This window comes from Artemia sp. Qi Xiang Cuo, chromosome 15 (assembly GCF_049724085.1).
Source record: "Artemia sp. Qi Xiang Cuo chromosome 15, ASM4972408v1, whole genome shotgun sequence".
Taxonomy (NCBI): domain Eukaryota; kingdom Metazoa; phylum Arthropoda; class Branchiopoda; order Anostraca; family Artemiidae; genus Artemia; species Artemia sp. Qi Xiang Cuo.
The window spans coordinates 8,808,655-8,824,502 of NC_142808.1; the positions used below are offsets into that span (position 1 = coordinate 8,808,655).

General features: G+C 30.6%; 1 protein-coding gene across 1 annotated transcript in view; it reads left to right on the forward strand.

Annotated features, from left to right (window-relative positions):
• The window catches only part of cac (calcium voltage-gated channel subunit cacophony), a 534,146-nt gene that overhangs the window by 408,687 nt on the left and 109,611 nt on the right, over positions 1-15,848 (forward strand). Inside the window, exons 28-31 of the mRNA XM_089100885.1 lie at positions 435-530; positions 3,819-3,935; positions 12,049-12,114; positions 14,411-14,502. Coding sequence (XP_088957011.1) covers positions 435-530; positions 3,819-3,935; positions 12,049-12,114; positions 14,411-14,502 — 371 coding nt within the window. The remainder of the gene's footprint in view (positions 1-434; positions 531-3,818; positions 3,936-12,048; positions 12,115-14,410; positions 14,503-15,848) is intronic.

Consider the following 15,848-nt stretch of genomic DNA (forward strand, 5'->3'; position numbering starts at 1 on the left):
ATGAGAGCGTAGTGCTACCTATCAGAACTCAAAGAAGTTAAGACATTAGTTTTAATGTCTAGACTTATATTCAAGATGTAAATTTACTAGGATCTGACCTGATCTGTTACACAACGGAGGTGTATTCTTTTATTTCTAAACTAGTCCTGTTGAGTTCAAAGTAAAACAAACAGTTAAGCAACTGTGCGAAATATACTTTATTTTAAAAATATTCACCTATATTTATTTCAAAGTGTGCCCTTTTGGGCTCTTATTTCGGTCTATGGCACAAAAGAGAAAAAAATGCAAACAATATTTTTATTTTGTTTTTTATTGTTTGGTGTACTATTTTTTCTAGGTACTTCCTATAAAGTTTGGTTTCTCTAAGCCTGCTTGAGTGTCTATACGAAATAATGCTAATCCTCTTATGCTTAAATTTTATTTTTATATTGCAGAATTTTTTCAAAGACTCGTGGAATACTTTCGATTTTGTCACGGTTGTTGGAAGTGTAATTGATGCTGTAGTTACTGAATCTGGGATAGGTCCAGGAGTAAGTAGTTGACTTGATCAAGTGTTTTGGGTACTGGATGGATTGAGATAATTTATCATGAATTTTGTGGCAAATTTTTAATGCATCTAGTATAAGGTGGGAAGGTTGGTGCAAACTAACAAATATCGGCAAAAAAACTCAGTAGGAATTCTTAAAATAATAGTAGATTAGTTAACGGCCTTATCAAAAAAACATATTTTTCATTAAATATCTTTTATCGAAGACTAGACTCATACTGCACACAGGGAGGGGCTCCGCAAGTAAAATACCAGCGACTTCTGTCGCTGGTATTTTACTTGAAAGATACCCGTAAAACTAGTAAAATAAACTAAAAGAAATATTTTTATGTTATAAACTCACCATCCTTTATATTTAATTTTCAGATATCCCTCGATGAAAATATGGAACTGATTTCAACTATGGCTCTTTGTTGGCTTTTACCTTTTTTTATTCAAGGTTCTAAACCCAATTTAAATCGTAGCCCTAGGGGGAACTATCCCCCCCCCCCAAAAAAAAGTTATTGAAGTACCAATATACAGTTTAGATTGATATATTTATATACATATATATATACTACATATGTATATATATATGTATATATATATGTGTGTGTGTGTGTGTGTGTGTGTGTGTGTGTGTGTGTGTGTGTGTGTGTGTGTGTGTGTGTGTGTGTGTGTGTGTGTGTTGTGTGTGTATATATATATATATATATATATATATATATATATATATATATATATATATATATATATATATATATATATATATATATATATATATATATATATATATATATATATATATATATATATATATATATATATATATATATATATATATATATATATATATATATATATATATATATATATATATATATATATATATATATATATATATATATATATATATATATATATATATATATATATATATATATATATATATATATATATATATATATATATATATATATATATATATATATATATATATATATATATATATATATATATATATATATATATATATATATATATATATATATATATATATATATATATATATATATATATATATATATATATATATATATATATATGTAGTATACATATGTATATACATATGTAGTACATATATGTATATACATATATCAATCTAAACTGTATATTGATACTTCAATAACATTTGAATGGATTTCTTTTTTGGTTCTTGTAAGCTCTTTTTGTATCATTATTTTATCGGATGCTTAGTCTCTATTGGGGATATTTCTGTTTTTTTTTTAATATTCCATAAAAATTATCATATGTATTGTTCGAATTCAGCATTTTAATTAAAATATATTATAAATATGTAAAATTCATAAATATCATTTTTTTCCAACAGAAAATACAGCCGTAACAGCCCCCATAACTGGAAATAATCAATACTTATAGATTTTAGTTGGTTTTAAAAATCATGCGGTTATTTCAGTCTATAAATTAACTATATTATTAGTTGTAAATTTAGCAAAACTAAATTATCCGAAACCGGTGTCCCCCCCCCTGTTGGAGATTCCTATTGGAAAATCCCACGCTTTGAGAATTCTGCCTGTGGAATATTTTACCCTATGACAAATCCACCCTAGAAATTTTTCCGGTAGAATTATGGATTACAGGAGCCAAACATGGAAAAAGGGAATGACGAAAATCCGAACTTCCATAATTTTATGCATTTCTCACTTACGAGCTGGATTTTCGAGACATTCAGTATTTGGAGCTGGTTGGAAAGCTAACTGGAAAAGAATTATGAGAACCTGGACTGGAAAGGACTGACTGGATAATGCTTTTACATAAAAGTGCGGGTTGTATATTAATACTGATAAATGCGTACGGCATAGTGGTATATTTCTTTGCTAAAATCTTTAAATATAAATTTAATATTTTCGTTGATGTCATCAATTTAAATTAATGGTTTTCCCTTTACACGCTTACTCCGAAAATTGTGTGTTTTGCAGCCGGAAAACTAACCGGAAAAGAATTATGAGGACCTGCCCCTGGATAAGACTGACTGGATATTACTTTTAAACAAAAGTGCGTGCTGTATATTAATAATGATAGATGCGTATGGCAGAGTGGTATATTTCATTGCTAAAATCCTAATTTTTTAATTTAAAATTAACATTTTCATTGATACTATCAATTTATTTTAACCGTTTTCCCTTTACACGGTTGCTGAGCGAATTGCATGTTTTGCAGGGAATATAATTTTTTTTAAATAAAGTAGAAGCAAACTTAAAAGCGTTTCAAACAAAGGGATATCTCTTGATCTTGGAGAGAACAGAGAAGAACTAGGGAGAGCTCTAGTATATATTTTTGTCACAACAAATTATGCAAAAAAGTGATCATAGTCAAAATGTAAAATGTAATTTTTTCATCATTTTTGACGATGTATATTAGTAGTTTTGTATTTACAATTTTTCTGGAAACATTCCAGAGTAAAAGTGAGAAATGGTTTCTATTAAAAATTTTGCGAGGATTTGGCTGAGAAAGCTGCTCTTAGCAAATTTTTCAAAAATATTTGCCGAAAGCTAAGACAAAACAAACTTGTCTTAATAAATAATGTTAATAAACTCAAAATATACAAAATAAACCATTTCAATAAACTCTACTCAGAACTGCGTGTGTTATATGAACATTGGCAGGTGTGTGAGGTTGTGTGGCGGCTGTGTGGAAATTTGAAAATTAAATTTTATTATCTTTGTAAAGATGTATTACAAGTTATTTATTTACACTTTTGCTGAGAAAATTTTATGAGTAAAAACAAAACACCTTCCATTATCGCATGTGGGAAGTTTTTGCTGATAAAAATTTCTTTCATTTGACTTTTCTTGACAAGTTGTTCAGGAAAATTTTCTGAAGTTCAAAGAAAATAAGTTCTTGTCTTAAAATAAAAAAAAATGGAAAAGCTTTATATTTATGAACTCTTAAGAAAATATTTGAACAGTAGCAATAAGAAAACAAGTGCTAAATTTGTACAAGTGTTTAGTTGGGTTAAGTATTCTAACGTTTATTTTGCTATATTAAGTATATTCATCCGAAATTTGATATCCTATTCCAACCTTTTATTCTTAGGCTTAAGATCGATGCTGAACTTCCAAAAATCTTTTTGCTTTAAAAGTTTTTAGGAGATTCTTGCGAAACAAAGACGCTTACCTGATATTGGAGCATGTTGTTAGTTTATATATTTAAATTAGCTAATCCCATTTTAATGTTGATTTATATATTTAATAATTATTTTATTTAATAGCAAAATTTCTTGAGCGTTGGGTTCTTACGGCTTTTTCGGGCTGCACGTTTGATAAAGCTTCTTCGTCAAGGATACACTATTCGAATTCTTCTTTGGACTTTTGTACAATCTTTTAAGGTAAGTGGCCTCTAATATTTATTTTCCTGCAATAAAATAATTTTTTAGATGGTGTAAAATATATTTTTAGACAATTCATGCTGGACAAGATTCATGCCATTTAGGGTCTAGTTGGAATTGATTTCATCAATGAGTTGAAATATTTTGACTTTTTTCTTAATTGAAAGGTTTTCTTGCTATATATTAGTTTTTAAGAGAAGATTGATCGTAGGAACTTAAAAAGGATCTCATTCAGTACAAAATTAAAAGTTTTAGTGCTCTTGTTGATTTACGAAGGTATTGTCCCCATTTAAAACTTTTTTTAACTCTTCTGGCCTCCCTCCCTCCAGTTGTCCACCTTCATATGGGATCAAAATATTAGTATACCAATTCTGTTAAAACTCCTCATAATATCTAATGCATTTGGCTCTGGAAATGATATACCCCCTGAAGCAAAAAGTTATTCCCAGGTTTTTAAGTCTCAACACAACGAGATCCTTTCATATTAGAAAAATGTATTTCACGAAAGACTAATTCAGACAAAAAGAAAAAAATTATCTCTTAACATTAACATTAACAAGTCCGTTCATCTTAATATTCCTCGGCGACTGCTCTTTTACCTCGGATGTAACATTTAGTTGTTAAATTGGGTGTCCTATTTTCTTGTAGTTATCAGACACTGTCAAAGAAGCCTTTCTTCGGTTTCGTTAAGTTTGTCAAAAGATACTTTAAGAGATGTTTCTGTTATCATTACCTTAAATAACCAAAATCTACTGAAAATTCCAGGAATTATTATCAGTATATATTTGTATCTTATATATTTAACCTATTCTCACTTTTTTGATAGGTTATCAATGACAAAATTTTTTTTTTATGTTCAGAGTTATACCAATTGAAAGGTTTCTGACTTTGAAAAATAAAAAATTAAAATTTGCGAAGGAAATCTCAAAAAGTGTATAATACAAGATGAACCAATAGTAACTGACTCAAAATAAAATTACTCTAAATCCGAAGCTTTAACTGTGGTGTCTTTCAGTTTTTTCTACAAAGATCATATATTTTATTTTTATCATTTGATTTACCTAAATTAGGTAAAGATCCTTTAAAGCAAAAGGAATATTTAGATTAGACAATTTAATTTATACAAAATTCTATGAATCTTCTCAAAAGAACTTGGTTTATTTTTAGACTAATTCTTGTAATTACAAGAATTTACCTCATTTAAGAGGTTTTTTTTGTTTTATTGATTTTATTTTCAATTCTTCAAGATTTACCACTTCAGATTTATGTTTCCTCTGAGAAATTGGATTTTGTGACCCACCCAGAGTCTCAGGCAAGTGACCCAAAAATTTGAAAAAATTGTAAAAAATTTAAATTTTTTCAGAATGTGGGGATGAGCTTAGGCAATGAACAGGTTCTATTTAGAAGAATAAGATGGCTTTAAGCGATTGTTTGCCTGTTATTGCAAGCAATTAAGTGGTCCTGTGTCAAATCTAAATTCTTAGTCAACCTTCTTAAGACCATAGGCGGGCGTGCCTTGTTTGCCTCTCACTCCAGGCAATCTAACAGTCCTATATCAATTTTAAATTCTTGGTCATCCTCCCTGAGACTCTAGGCAGGCGTGCCTTTCCAAAACCTAACAAACAAGTGTTTGTCCAATAAGAGAGTCATACTGACTCCCGCCACTTACCCGTGCAGCCATTTAAACATCTGCCTCTCAATTACTTGGACTATCTGTCTTGGCTTTTTCTTTCTACAATTACCATGTCTTGATGCCTACTGCAAAACACTTGATTTTCAATTCAATTTTTACAATTATATTTTTTGATGAAAGGCCAAAATTCTTGTGTCATTGGAGTTCTGAGAAAAGTCTTTAAGTCACTGGACTTAAAAAATGATCTAAAACATTTAAGAATACGAAAATTTTTCTATTTTTGCAATATTTTCATACTTTTGCAATATAATTCTTAACCAAAAAGGAAGAAAAAACTGAATCCAAATTCAAAAATGTACTTTGGAGCATATGTAAAGATGAATTTCAGCCAACAAATGATTGTAATGTTGCGTATTACATCAAAACGATAATATACCAAAGATACCAAATATATATAAATAAATATAAATATACAAAGATAATATTTAACATTTCTATTTGGTTGACGGTTCGGGTATACTGTTTGGTCCTAGGTAGTTGGATAGATGGGTAAGGTAAAAGCCTCGTTTAAGTGCACATTTGTCTCAATTGCTGGATTAGGACGACAGTTTTTTTTTTTTTTTTTTTTTTTTTTTTTTTTTTTTTTGCCAAGTAATTACCTCTTAAACATAAAATGAATCCAGGTTGGATCTAGTGCTGGTGGAGGAATCATCAAAAATTCCTCCCCGACAGACCTTAACCTTGGTCCAGGTTTTACCTGAAATTGATGATTATTTGGCGAATTTATCACTTATTTTAAAAGGGTAGCATAAGAAAATGTTCTATTTAGGGTAGGGTTTTTTTTTTTTTTTTTTTTTTTTTTATGATTATTTATAGTAACCTTATTACTTGTGGACTTTTGGCTTGGCTTTTGGAGATGTTTTGGATTTTTATATTGTTTGTCGTTTTGGCTTTATTTGGTTTCTGATTTTATATTGAATAATATTGGTAAGGATAATATCCAAAGGGGTCTGCCGAATATTAGTAAGTGTAATGGTCGATGTTTTCTTTTTAAAGATCAAATCATCCCTCGAAATTATGTTAAAAGCACATTATATAATAAAAAATTTAAATTTTTATGAAATGGATATGAAAATTGTAAAACAAAAAATATTATGGATTTACTAGAATGCAAAAATTTTCTAATACAATAGGTGGGGGAAACAATTAGCAACATATATAAGAGACTTTTGAGATAAAAAACTATAATTACAAGAGAAAAAACTAACAATTATCTTGTTAAGCAGCTCAGTAATGTAACATGCTCATTATATAATCTAACAATTACAATTTTCTAGAATCTGGACCTAAAAAACTGTACTAAAGAGGAAAAAAAAATATATTACGCAGACAAGAAGACTATTGGATCCTTGCCCTGGGTACCGCGTATCCTTTTGGGCTAAATGATCGAGTTGCGAAATACGGAGACATGTCGAATGTAGTTGCTAATTGTATCAATGGGTTAACTGAGCACCCTTGTTTTAATTGCCCCACAAAACGTAAAGACCGATCAAGATGACATAGGAAAAATATTAAAAAGAATTATTTAGATTTAAATGCATTTTTAATCGATTTAGGTCACATATTTGAGATTAATGGAATGACTAGTGTAATAAAATCTTTAAATGAGTTATCAAGGAATAATTTAATAAAAGTATTCTAGATTGCAAAAAATAGTACAACAGGCAACTCAAAAACTAAATTAATTTATGATGCAGTTTGCATTTTAGCTAAATCAAAATTTATTTCAAAATATAATAAATCTTATAAAATTGTAAATAATGATAATATATTATATTTATCTATTAATTTTTGTTCTAAACAAACAGAATATATTAATTTTCCAAGAATCTCAAACCAGCAGAGAATAAGAAATGACCTCTCAGGCAATTTTGTGTATAATGGTAGTCCACTTTTAACATATAAATTTTCAAAAACAATTGGACAAATGATTTTTAATTATAATTCAATACTTAAAAAACTGGACAGGGAGAGTAATTGGAAACCGGTTTGTAATTGTGAGCAGTTTTTACCGTATGTGGATCAAACTTATAAGCATATTGTAACGGGGGATTTGTCCATTATAAAGCATCGTGATCTTCAAAATATAATGAAAATGGGTGCTAATTTCCGTCTTTCTTACCGCATAAGGCCAGCAGATATTCTTAGGAGATTAAAGAATGATTTAAACTTATTTATTGATAAATGGTGCAAGAAGGAGAAAATTACTAAAGACAGATTTCAGAATTGGATAAATTTGATTTTGACTAGTGTAAGAAATAGCATTTATAGAATTAATCCAACAAATTCTGTGAAAAATTCAATATTTTATACTTTTTAAAGTTCAATATTTTAAATTTTTAAAATTCAATATTTTTAAATTGGTAATTGGTTCCAGATACCAATAAAAGATACATCTGGACATGTCTTCATTTGTTCCAGAATGGTCTCTGTCAGTGACCTCTGGGATTTTATTAAGGAAACATTGAAACACTTTTTGTATGTAATTTTTAATAGCTTGACTAGTATGCATGTATTTCACAAGTTTTACCTGACATAGGGATACCATATAGATCTTATGGTAGAGGCTCCACTGTGCCGGGTAAAGAAATTAAAGCCTCGAAACCCGTTAAGGCAGGTGGTATTTCTTCTGATGAGCCCTAAATGGAAGGTTCTACTTGGAATTATTTTGCTAGATTTAAGGTGCTTTTGCTTGTAAATTTACAACGACTTACATTTATTGATGACGACTTTGCATGGACTTGGACATTTCTATGTGGTTGACGGTTCGGGTATACTGTTTGTTCCTAGGTAGTTGGATAGATGGGTAAGGTAAAAGCCTCGTTCAAGTGCACATTTGTCTCAATTGCGGGATTAGGACGACAGTTTTTTTTTTTTTTTTTTTGCCAAGTAATTGCCTCTTAAACATAATATATAAATAAGATCATATATATATATAAATAATATAATATATATAATAAGATAATAAAAATACGTAATATATATAAATAAACAAAGATAATATACCAAAGATAATATACCAAATCTTGCAAGGCAAACGTAAAATTTAAATGAAGACATGCGTCTTAGCCTGCAAGGTAGGCTAATAGGAACATAGTGTCATTGTAACAATGAGCTCAGAGGGCGCCAAAGTTATAAATTATAAAAGTTTTAAATTATAAAGCGGAATAATAAGACCAAGTTAGAAATCTATGTAAATTTCTGGAGTTGGTAGTTAAAACTGACCAACAGATTTGAAACCCTGGATTTGCTAGGAGATGAAAGTCCAGAGACAGCTTGGACTGCTATCAGAAAACTTACAATGATACTGCCTACGAGACGCTTGGAATGAAAAAGTCGCCAAGGATGAATGGATCTCCGTCAAATAGCGAGATCTGATTTAGAAGAGGGCTGACAAGAAGAAATCTCTTCTCAACACTCTTTTCTGTTGTGAGACCCCCTCTTTAACTAAAGTATGCTATGCTTGAAAAGGCTATAAATAAGAGCGTCCGTGCTGATAAACGTCGTAGCCTCGAACAGAAAGCTCAGAAGGCTGAAGAAGCTGCTAGACGGGGAGATTCTTGGTCAGTGTACTGCATCACCAATGAGATAGCTGGAAAACGTCCTAAGGCAGATCGACCCGTCAAAAATGAGTTTGGACGACTTCTTACTGACCATGACAAAGTGAACGAAGCCTGAGCGATGCACTTCGAAAAATTTTTAAATAGACAACCACCTGCTGATCCTCAAGATATACCAGACTCGCCATTTCTAAATCTAGCCGTCCATTTTAAAGTACGATACTGAAACAAAGCATTATTTGAAAAACGATCAGAAATTAAATAAAATAAACTAGTTTTTTCAACTCAAAGTAAAGAGCAACATTAATGCTTTAAAACAAACAGAAATTATTACGTATATGAGGCGGTTCGCCCCCTAGTCAATACCTCACCCTTTCCGCTAAAGTTTTTTTAGTAATTTCAAAAGAAATATCTATTCTAATTGACCGGCATCAGTGGGTTGGAGGTTAAGGATTCCTGCAAAATTCAAGCTTTAACATAAAGAGCGAGGTCATGACGAAGAGGCAAACTTTCTCATATACGTTATAATTACAAACGAACATGGAAATTCCTTACGTAATCTAATTCTTAAGTTACGTCTGAACAAAATTTTGAGAGAGCCAATCAGCCAAAAAAAGGAAAATTAATATGTGAATTTCGTTTTAATTATTCATGTACGGTGAGCCAAAATCAAAGCTGTATTAATTCAACAACGTTCAGAAATTAACTAAAAAAAACAAGTTTTTTAAACTGAAAGTAAGGAGCGACATTAAAACTTAAAACGAACAGAAATTATTCCGTATATGAAAGGGGCTGTCCCCTCCTCAACGTCTCGCTCTTTACGCTAATTTTTTTATTGTTTTAAAAAATAAAGTTGTGAGACAGAGTCAAACTTTAGCGTAAAGAGCGAGGCGTTGAGGAGGGGACAGCCCCTTTCATATACGGAATAATTTCTGTTCGTTTTAAGTTTCAATGTCGCTCCATACTTTCAGTTAAAAAAACTTGTTTTTTTAGTTAATTTTTTAATTTAGAGGGGGTTTTTAATGATGGGCTTAGTCAGCTTGAAAGTTTTCTCATCCTTCGACTTCAGAGGTATGAGATCAGTTTTTGATTAGAGGAACAGTGATTGGACTGTATCTTATAACCAAATGTAGCCATCTGAATGATGCCATTAATTGCCAAAGATATTCTAAAATATATGGTCACTTAGAAAAGGTATCCCAAACAGAAAATACGCAATTAAAATATTGTTTGCTTTGGGAGTTTGAATGATAATCTCTATGCTTTTTAATATGAATCTTAGAAAAATAGAATATATCTAGCGTTTTTAAAGGAAATTCAGAGGATATTTTTTTGGGAATGACTTTTGGAAGTTTCTAAATCTCCTCATTCCTCAATACCACAGGGATGAGAATAATAGTGCGCTTGGCTGTTCCAAGATTACTTTTTTGACAAGCCCGGTGACTAAGCATTTCAAAAAAAGCAAATGACGTCAGAGGTTACCACGATTGTTATTTGAAACTTCCTGAATTAGTTGTCAGATAAATTACACTTGCTAACCCTGAAAACGCGGGATAAATGAGAATAAGGAAAATCTTATATAAACATAAAATTCAATCTTTACAAAAATGGAAAAGAATTTTTGAAATTAAATGCAGAGAACAAAATGGAGAGTAAATTTTGACATGTAACACATCTTCAGGGGTTTGCAAATAAGCTGTTTTTACAAGGAAGTACACGTGATTTTGCCTATAACGTATCAGTTGACATGTTGCCTGGTAAGAATTTGTTATTATCTATTACAGATTACATCCGGGGAAATTAGTATTAAGTGGATAAGTCGCGTAAGGAATGCTCGAACGCTCTTTAAATTCTAAAACAATTTTATTTTAAGTTCCAAAATTATTTTAAGTTACAATTTTAAGTTCAAAAACTAAGAAAACCCTGATGTGTGTATATTTTATAAATAAAAGCTATATGAAATAAACATTAAAAAAAACTTTTAAAGTTGGCGTTGGTTAAGAAATAGTATTTCAAGAATGATTAAGGTTAAACTTAATAAAGTTCGTTTTTGGGAGCTAATATCTGTAGTCCTTATGTCTAAATCTTTAAAACAAAATAGGACATGTATCAGAAATTTATTTTAAATTTGGAGAGTATGGAGTTTTTTGGCATTATTTACTCGAGTTTCTAAGTATCTGTGGCGATCGATTTGGTTTTAACTTCCTTTTATTAGAGAATAAACAAACAGGTATTTGTCACCATATATTGTATGCAAAAGCTGTTTGGAATGCTAAAGTAATTCTAGAGTGGATTTTGGCTAAAAAATATGTTTCAAACAGAAGACCCGTAAATCGCCATAAAGTTCGTAGTCGAAAGCGTTCAGAATGCTAATCAGTGGTCAATTAACGTCATATAACCCCTAACCATACACATAACACCTATACCTCTGAGGCATCCAATACAATTCAATATGTTCCAGCCCTTCACAGAAGTCTAAAGCCAGCCCTAACTATCCAGAAAAGTTTAAGGCTTCTTGTCTTTTAGGGAGTTTCTTTTTCAGACCGGATCCCCTTTCTCTCTCCCGAAAACAATTATCATTACATTAACAAAAATATAAACTTCTTAAAAATTCTATTTTCTTTATATGTGTTTGTGGCTGATTTGATTCTCGCAGGCCTTACCCTATATTTGTATTTTAATTGGTGTGCTATTTTGTGTTTGTGACTAATTTAATTCTTGCAGGCCTTACCCTATGTTTGTATTTTAATTGGTGTGCTATTTTGTGTTTGTGACTGATTTAATTCTCGCAGGCCTTACCCTATGTTTGTATTTTAATCGGTGTGCTATTTTGTGTTTGTGACTGATTTAATTCTTGCAGGCCTTACCCTATGTTTGTCTTCTTATTGGTATGCTATTCTTCATATATGCTATAATTGGAATGCAGGTAAGATTTTAATTGTAACACTTAGTTTGAAAACACATCTTTCTTCACCTCAAATTGGTGATCAAGTTATAACAATAGCTTGAAACATAATTTTACCAGGGAGTCGACTTACCATTTGATATAATTATTTTATAAAAAGCCATTCAAAGAGCATGGAAAATGTTTATGAGTGGATACTCTTATACCAGTGACGGATTCAAGGAGGCTAGGGGTGCCTCCCCTAGCGTAGTCTATAGTAGTGTAATTTACTTAATTAACTCAAGTTTGCGTTTATTGAACTTGATCCTAACGCAAGTTTATCGGATCAACCTATTTTGCCCCCCCTCCCTAATTTTTTTTCGGATCGACCTAATTTGCACCCCCCCCCTAAAAAAATAATGGATCCACCCCTGTCTTATATTGGTGGTTACTCGTGTTAGTGTCGGTGGCTACTGGTGCTAGTGTAAAAAAAAAAATAATAAATCCTAAACGTCATTTGGCATGGTGCGATCGTTTCCTTTATAGCCGACCCTAAACTGTTGTATACTTTTCTTATTTTTTTTTCTTATTGTGCTTTTATTTTAGGGGGAGAGCTAAAGAAAAAAGCTGTTGTTGCGCGCTAATGTGTTATCAGCAGGACTACTAGTTTAGAGTTAACCATCTTAATTAAACTGCCAAAAATTTTTCCAAGATAACCTAGGCCTACTTTGTAAAGATTGCATCTTGACGTAAAATTGGTTTTGAAAAAAAGCTTATTAATTATCATTTATAGAAAACTTTTAATATTAATGGTGTAGAATCACATATTGAATAGGTGAATGAAGTTTCATTGAAGTTTGAATGAAGTTTCATATTTTGTGATGGATTCGGCAAGCGCTGTACTGTTAGTGGCGCTAGCAGTATCTAATAAGTTTTTTTGCCTTTTTAAATCGCCAAAACTTAAACTCTTATAAGAATCTCATAACTTTCGATTCTACCCTTGTATTTTATTTAAAAATACAATTTAGGCAATTGATGCTAAAGTTAGTAAAATTGCCCCAGACAGTAGCAACAGATATTTGATTTTTGTATCTAATTCCTTTTTATTTAATGTTTAAGTGGCATACTTATGGGGTAACATTGTCGGATTTTGAGTTATTTCAAAATAAGCTCGTATCCAGATCCCGGTGCAGGGGTGGTTTATTTTTTAGGGCAGGGGGTGGGGGTACAAAAACCTTTACAATATGTATTAAAAATTAGTTTATATGCATTCTGTTACTTTTTTACAAGTCAGCCAAAAACTTCGGGGGGCGGGGGTCAAACTCGGTTAACCCACCCTGGATATATCTTTGTCCGATTGGTACACCTCTGCGATTAAGTCTGTTGAAAATAATTTTTTACTGAAAGATATTTTACCTGTGAGCCACGTGTTACTCTTTGGTTCAACTCCCATTCCGATAGTAATTAGTATTTTTATATCACAACAGTTGATTAGTTATCTTAACACGACAGTTAATTAGTAATCTTAATTAGTAATTTATAGACAGTAATCTTTATATTATCAACATGTCTAATCATGTTTTAGAAATTAGTATTTAGATATGATACGGCATATATTAAAAATTCAAATAAGGAAATCTATTCTAATAGTTTTAATTTTATAGATTATTACGTCTTTTACAAATTCAACTTGATGGCTATTTAATTTTATAGTTTACCACTATAGTTATATAGTGGTAAACTATAACAATAGTTATACAGTTATAAAAACTCTTACAGTAGTTTAAGCTATTATTAAATTTTTATACCGTGACATCTGTTACTAATCAGTTATTCCGGTTATTTATTGAGTTTGTTATGGAATTATTTTGATATAAAGTATCTTACAAAAGTGCTAAATTTTCATTGCACAAATTTTATAAGAGAAAACAGACAAAACCATCCTGTTTTTTTTTTTTTTTTGAAAAATATGCTTTAATTACTTTATTTTGTGATGTATTTTCACATTAGCTATTTGTATTTTGATACATGTTCCTCATAAATTATTTTAATAGACAGTGTATTCACACATTCATTTAAAATTTTAGATTTACAAATAAGAAGAATCTCAAATAATAACTGAAGAGATATATAAAAATATATAATAAGATATATAATATGTAAAAGAGATATAATAAGAGATAAAAAATAAAAAATACGCAACAAGAAGAACAAAAAAAATAGTCATAACACTTTTTTTTAGAAGTGAACTATCTGTTTCTCGTTGGTAAAACTCTGCCTAGGGCTTATATTTAAATATGTGTGACATATTTTAATGACAATTTTTATTATATAATAGGTATTTGGGAACATGAAATTTGATCCTGATTCGGCCTTAAATAGGCACAACAACTTCCAGTCATTTTTTGCTGGTTTACTGTTACTTTTTCGGTGAGTGGGTGTAGAAACAGATCCCCGGATCGTGTGACCGTTAATACTTACCCGTCTTAGAAGTTTCTAACCGTTGTAGGATTTACTGCTTAGAAATTCCACCTCTTTTCTGGAGAAAAGAAAGTATCACTTGAATGAACTTTGAAAGATTCACTTGTTTACAATTTAGTTAACTCGATTTAATGAACTGCAATTATGAGCGAAATGAAAAACTTGCTTTTCACAATTATTACGAAGTAGAAATACTGAACAATGAGTAAAACATTTAATATGACAATGAAAAAAGCTAAAAAAAAATTGTATACACAAGAATAAGAGCTTAGATTTTGGATTTTCCAAAATATGCGGATTATTTGTATGTAAAATAAGTCTTTTTTTTCTTTTTTTACTGTCTTATTTGAACTTTTACTCGATTTTCAACATTTTCATTTCGTTCCAAATGTAAATGGAAAGGCATTGCTCTCCAAGAAATTAACTGCTTTTAATAAAAACTAAAACCAGCTAAAATATAAATTTCCAATAAAATTAAAGAAATGGAGCTTGTCCAAGTGCATGACTGTGGTTTCTTTCTTAATCCCCAGAAAAGAAGGCCATGTAGTAAATTGCATCTGTGTTAAATGTGTCCACCTTATGGAAGCATGAATATGTGTAGTGTCACTGTGTTTATAGATGGCTCTACTTGATGAACTAGTATTCGCATATAGTAACCTTTTCTTACATTTTAAGGGGTATTCACATTGCACATAAAAAACAGCTTCTAGAATGGAGTCAAATTTTTCATAATTAGTTGAGAACGTAAATAAAAGTTCAATTTTAGGTAAGAGTATACGCGGGTAGTGATACTTTCGGTTATCTGTTATCTTCCCCCTCTCTCACTATATTAGGGGTGTTACAATAGCTTCTTATATATTTTTGAGATATTCACTGGTTTTGGAGTTTTTAAACTTAGAGCCCTCCTTATTAAAATAATTGAGGCTGTCCCCTAATTCATTCTTTCTTTACGTGACTGGGGATTGATGCCATGATAGAATATATTTTTGAGAGTTCTGTATTAATTTAGAATATTAAAAGCTCTTTTGATATATATTTGGACCTCCTAGGGTAGATATTACTATTTCAATAACCCCCATCCCCTGTTGCCGTCTTTAAAATGCCCAAGTAATACCTCAGAGAAATTATTCTACCCAAGAGACTCCCAAATGCGTCATTCCACACCCAAGAGAGTTAAAAAAAAAAATTTTCATCACTCCCTTGTTTTTAAGGGTTGGTTAGCTAATTCCCTTACATAATGGAATGTATTCATGGATGCTTAGGGGTGTTTACTTGTTCCCTTTCCTTCAATGTTA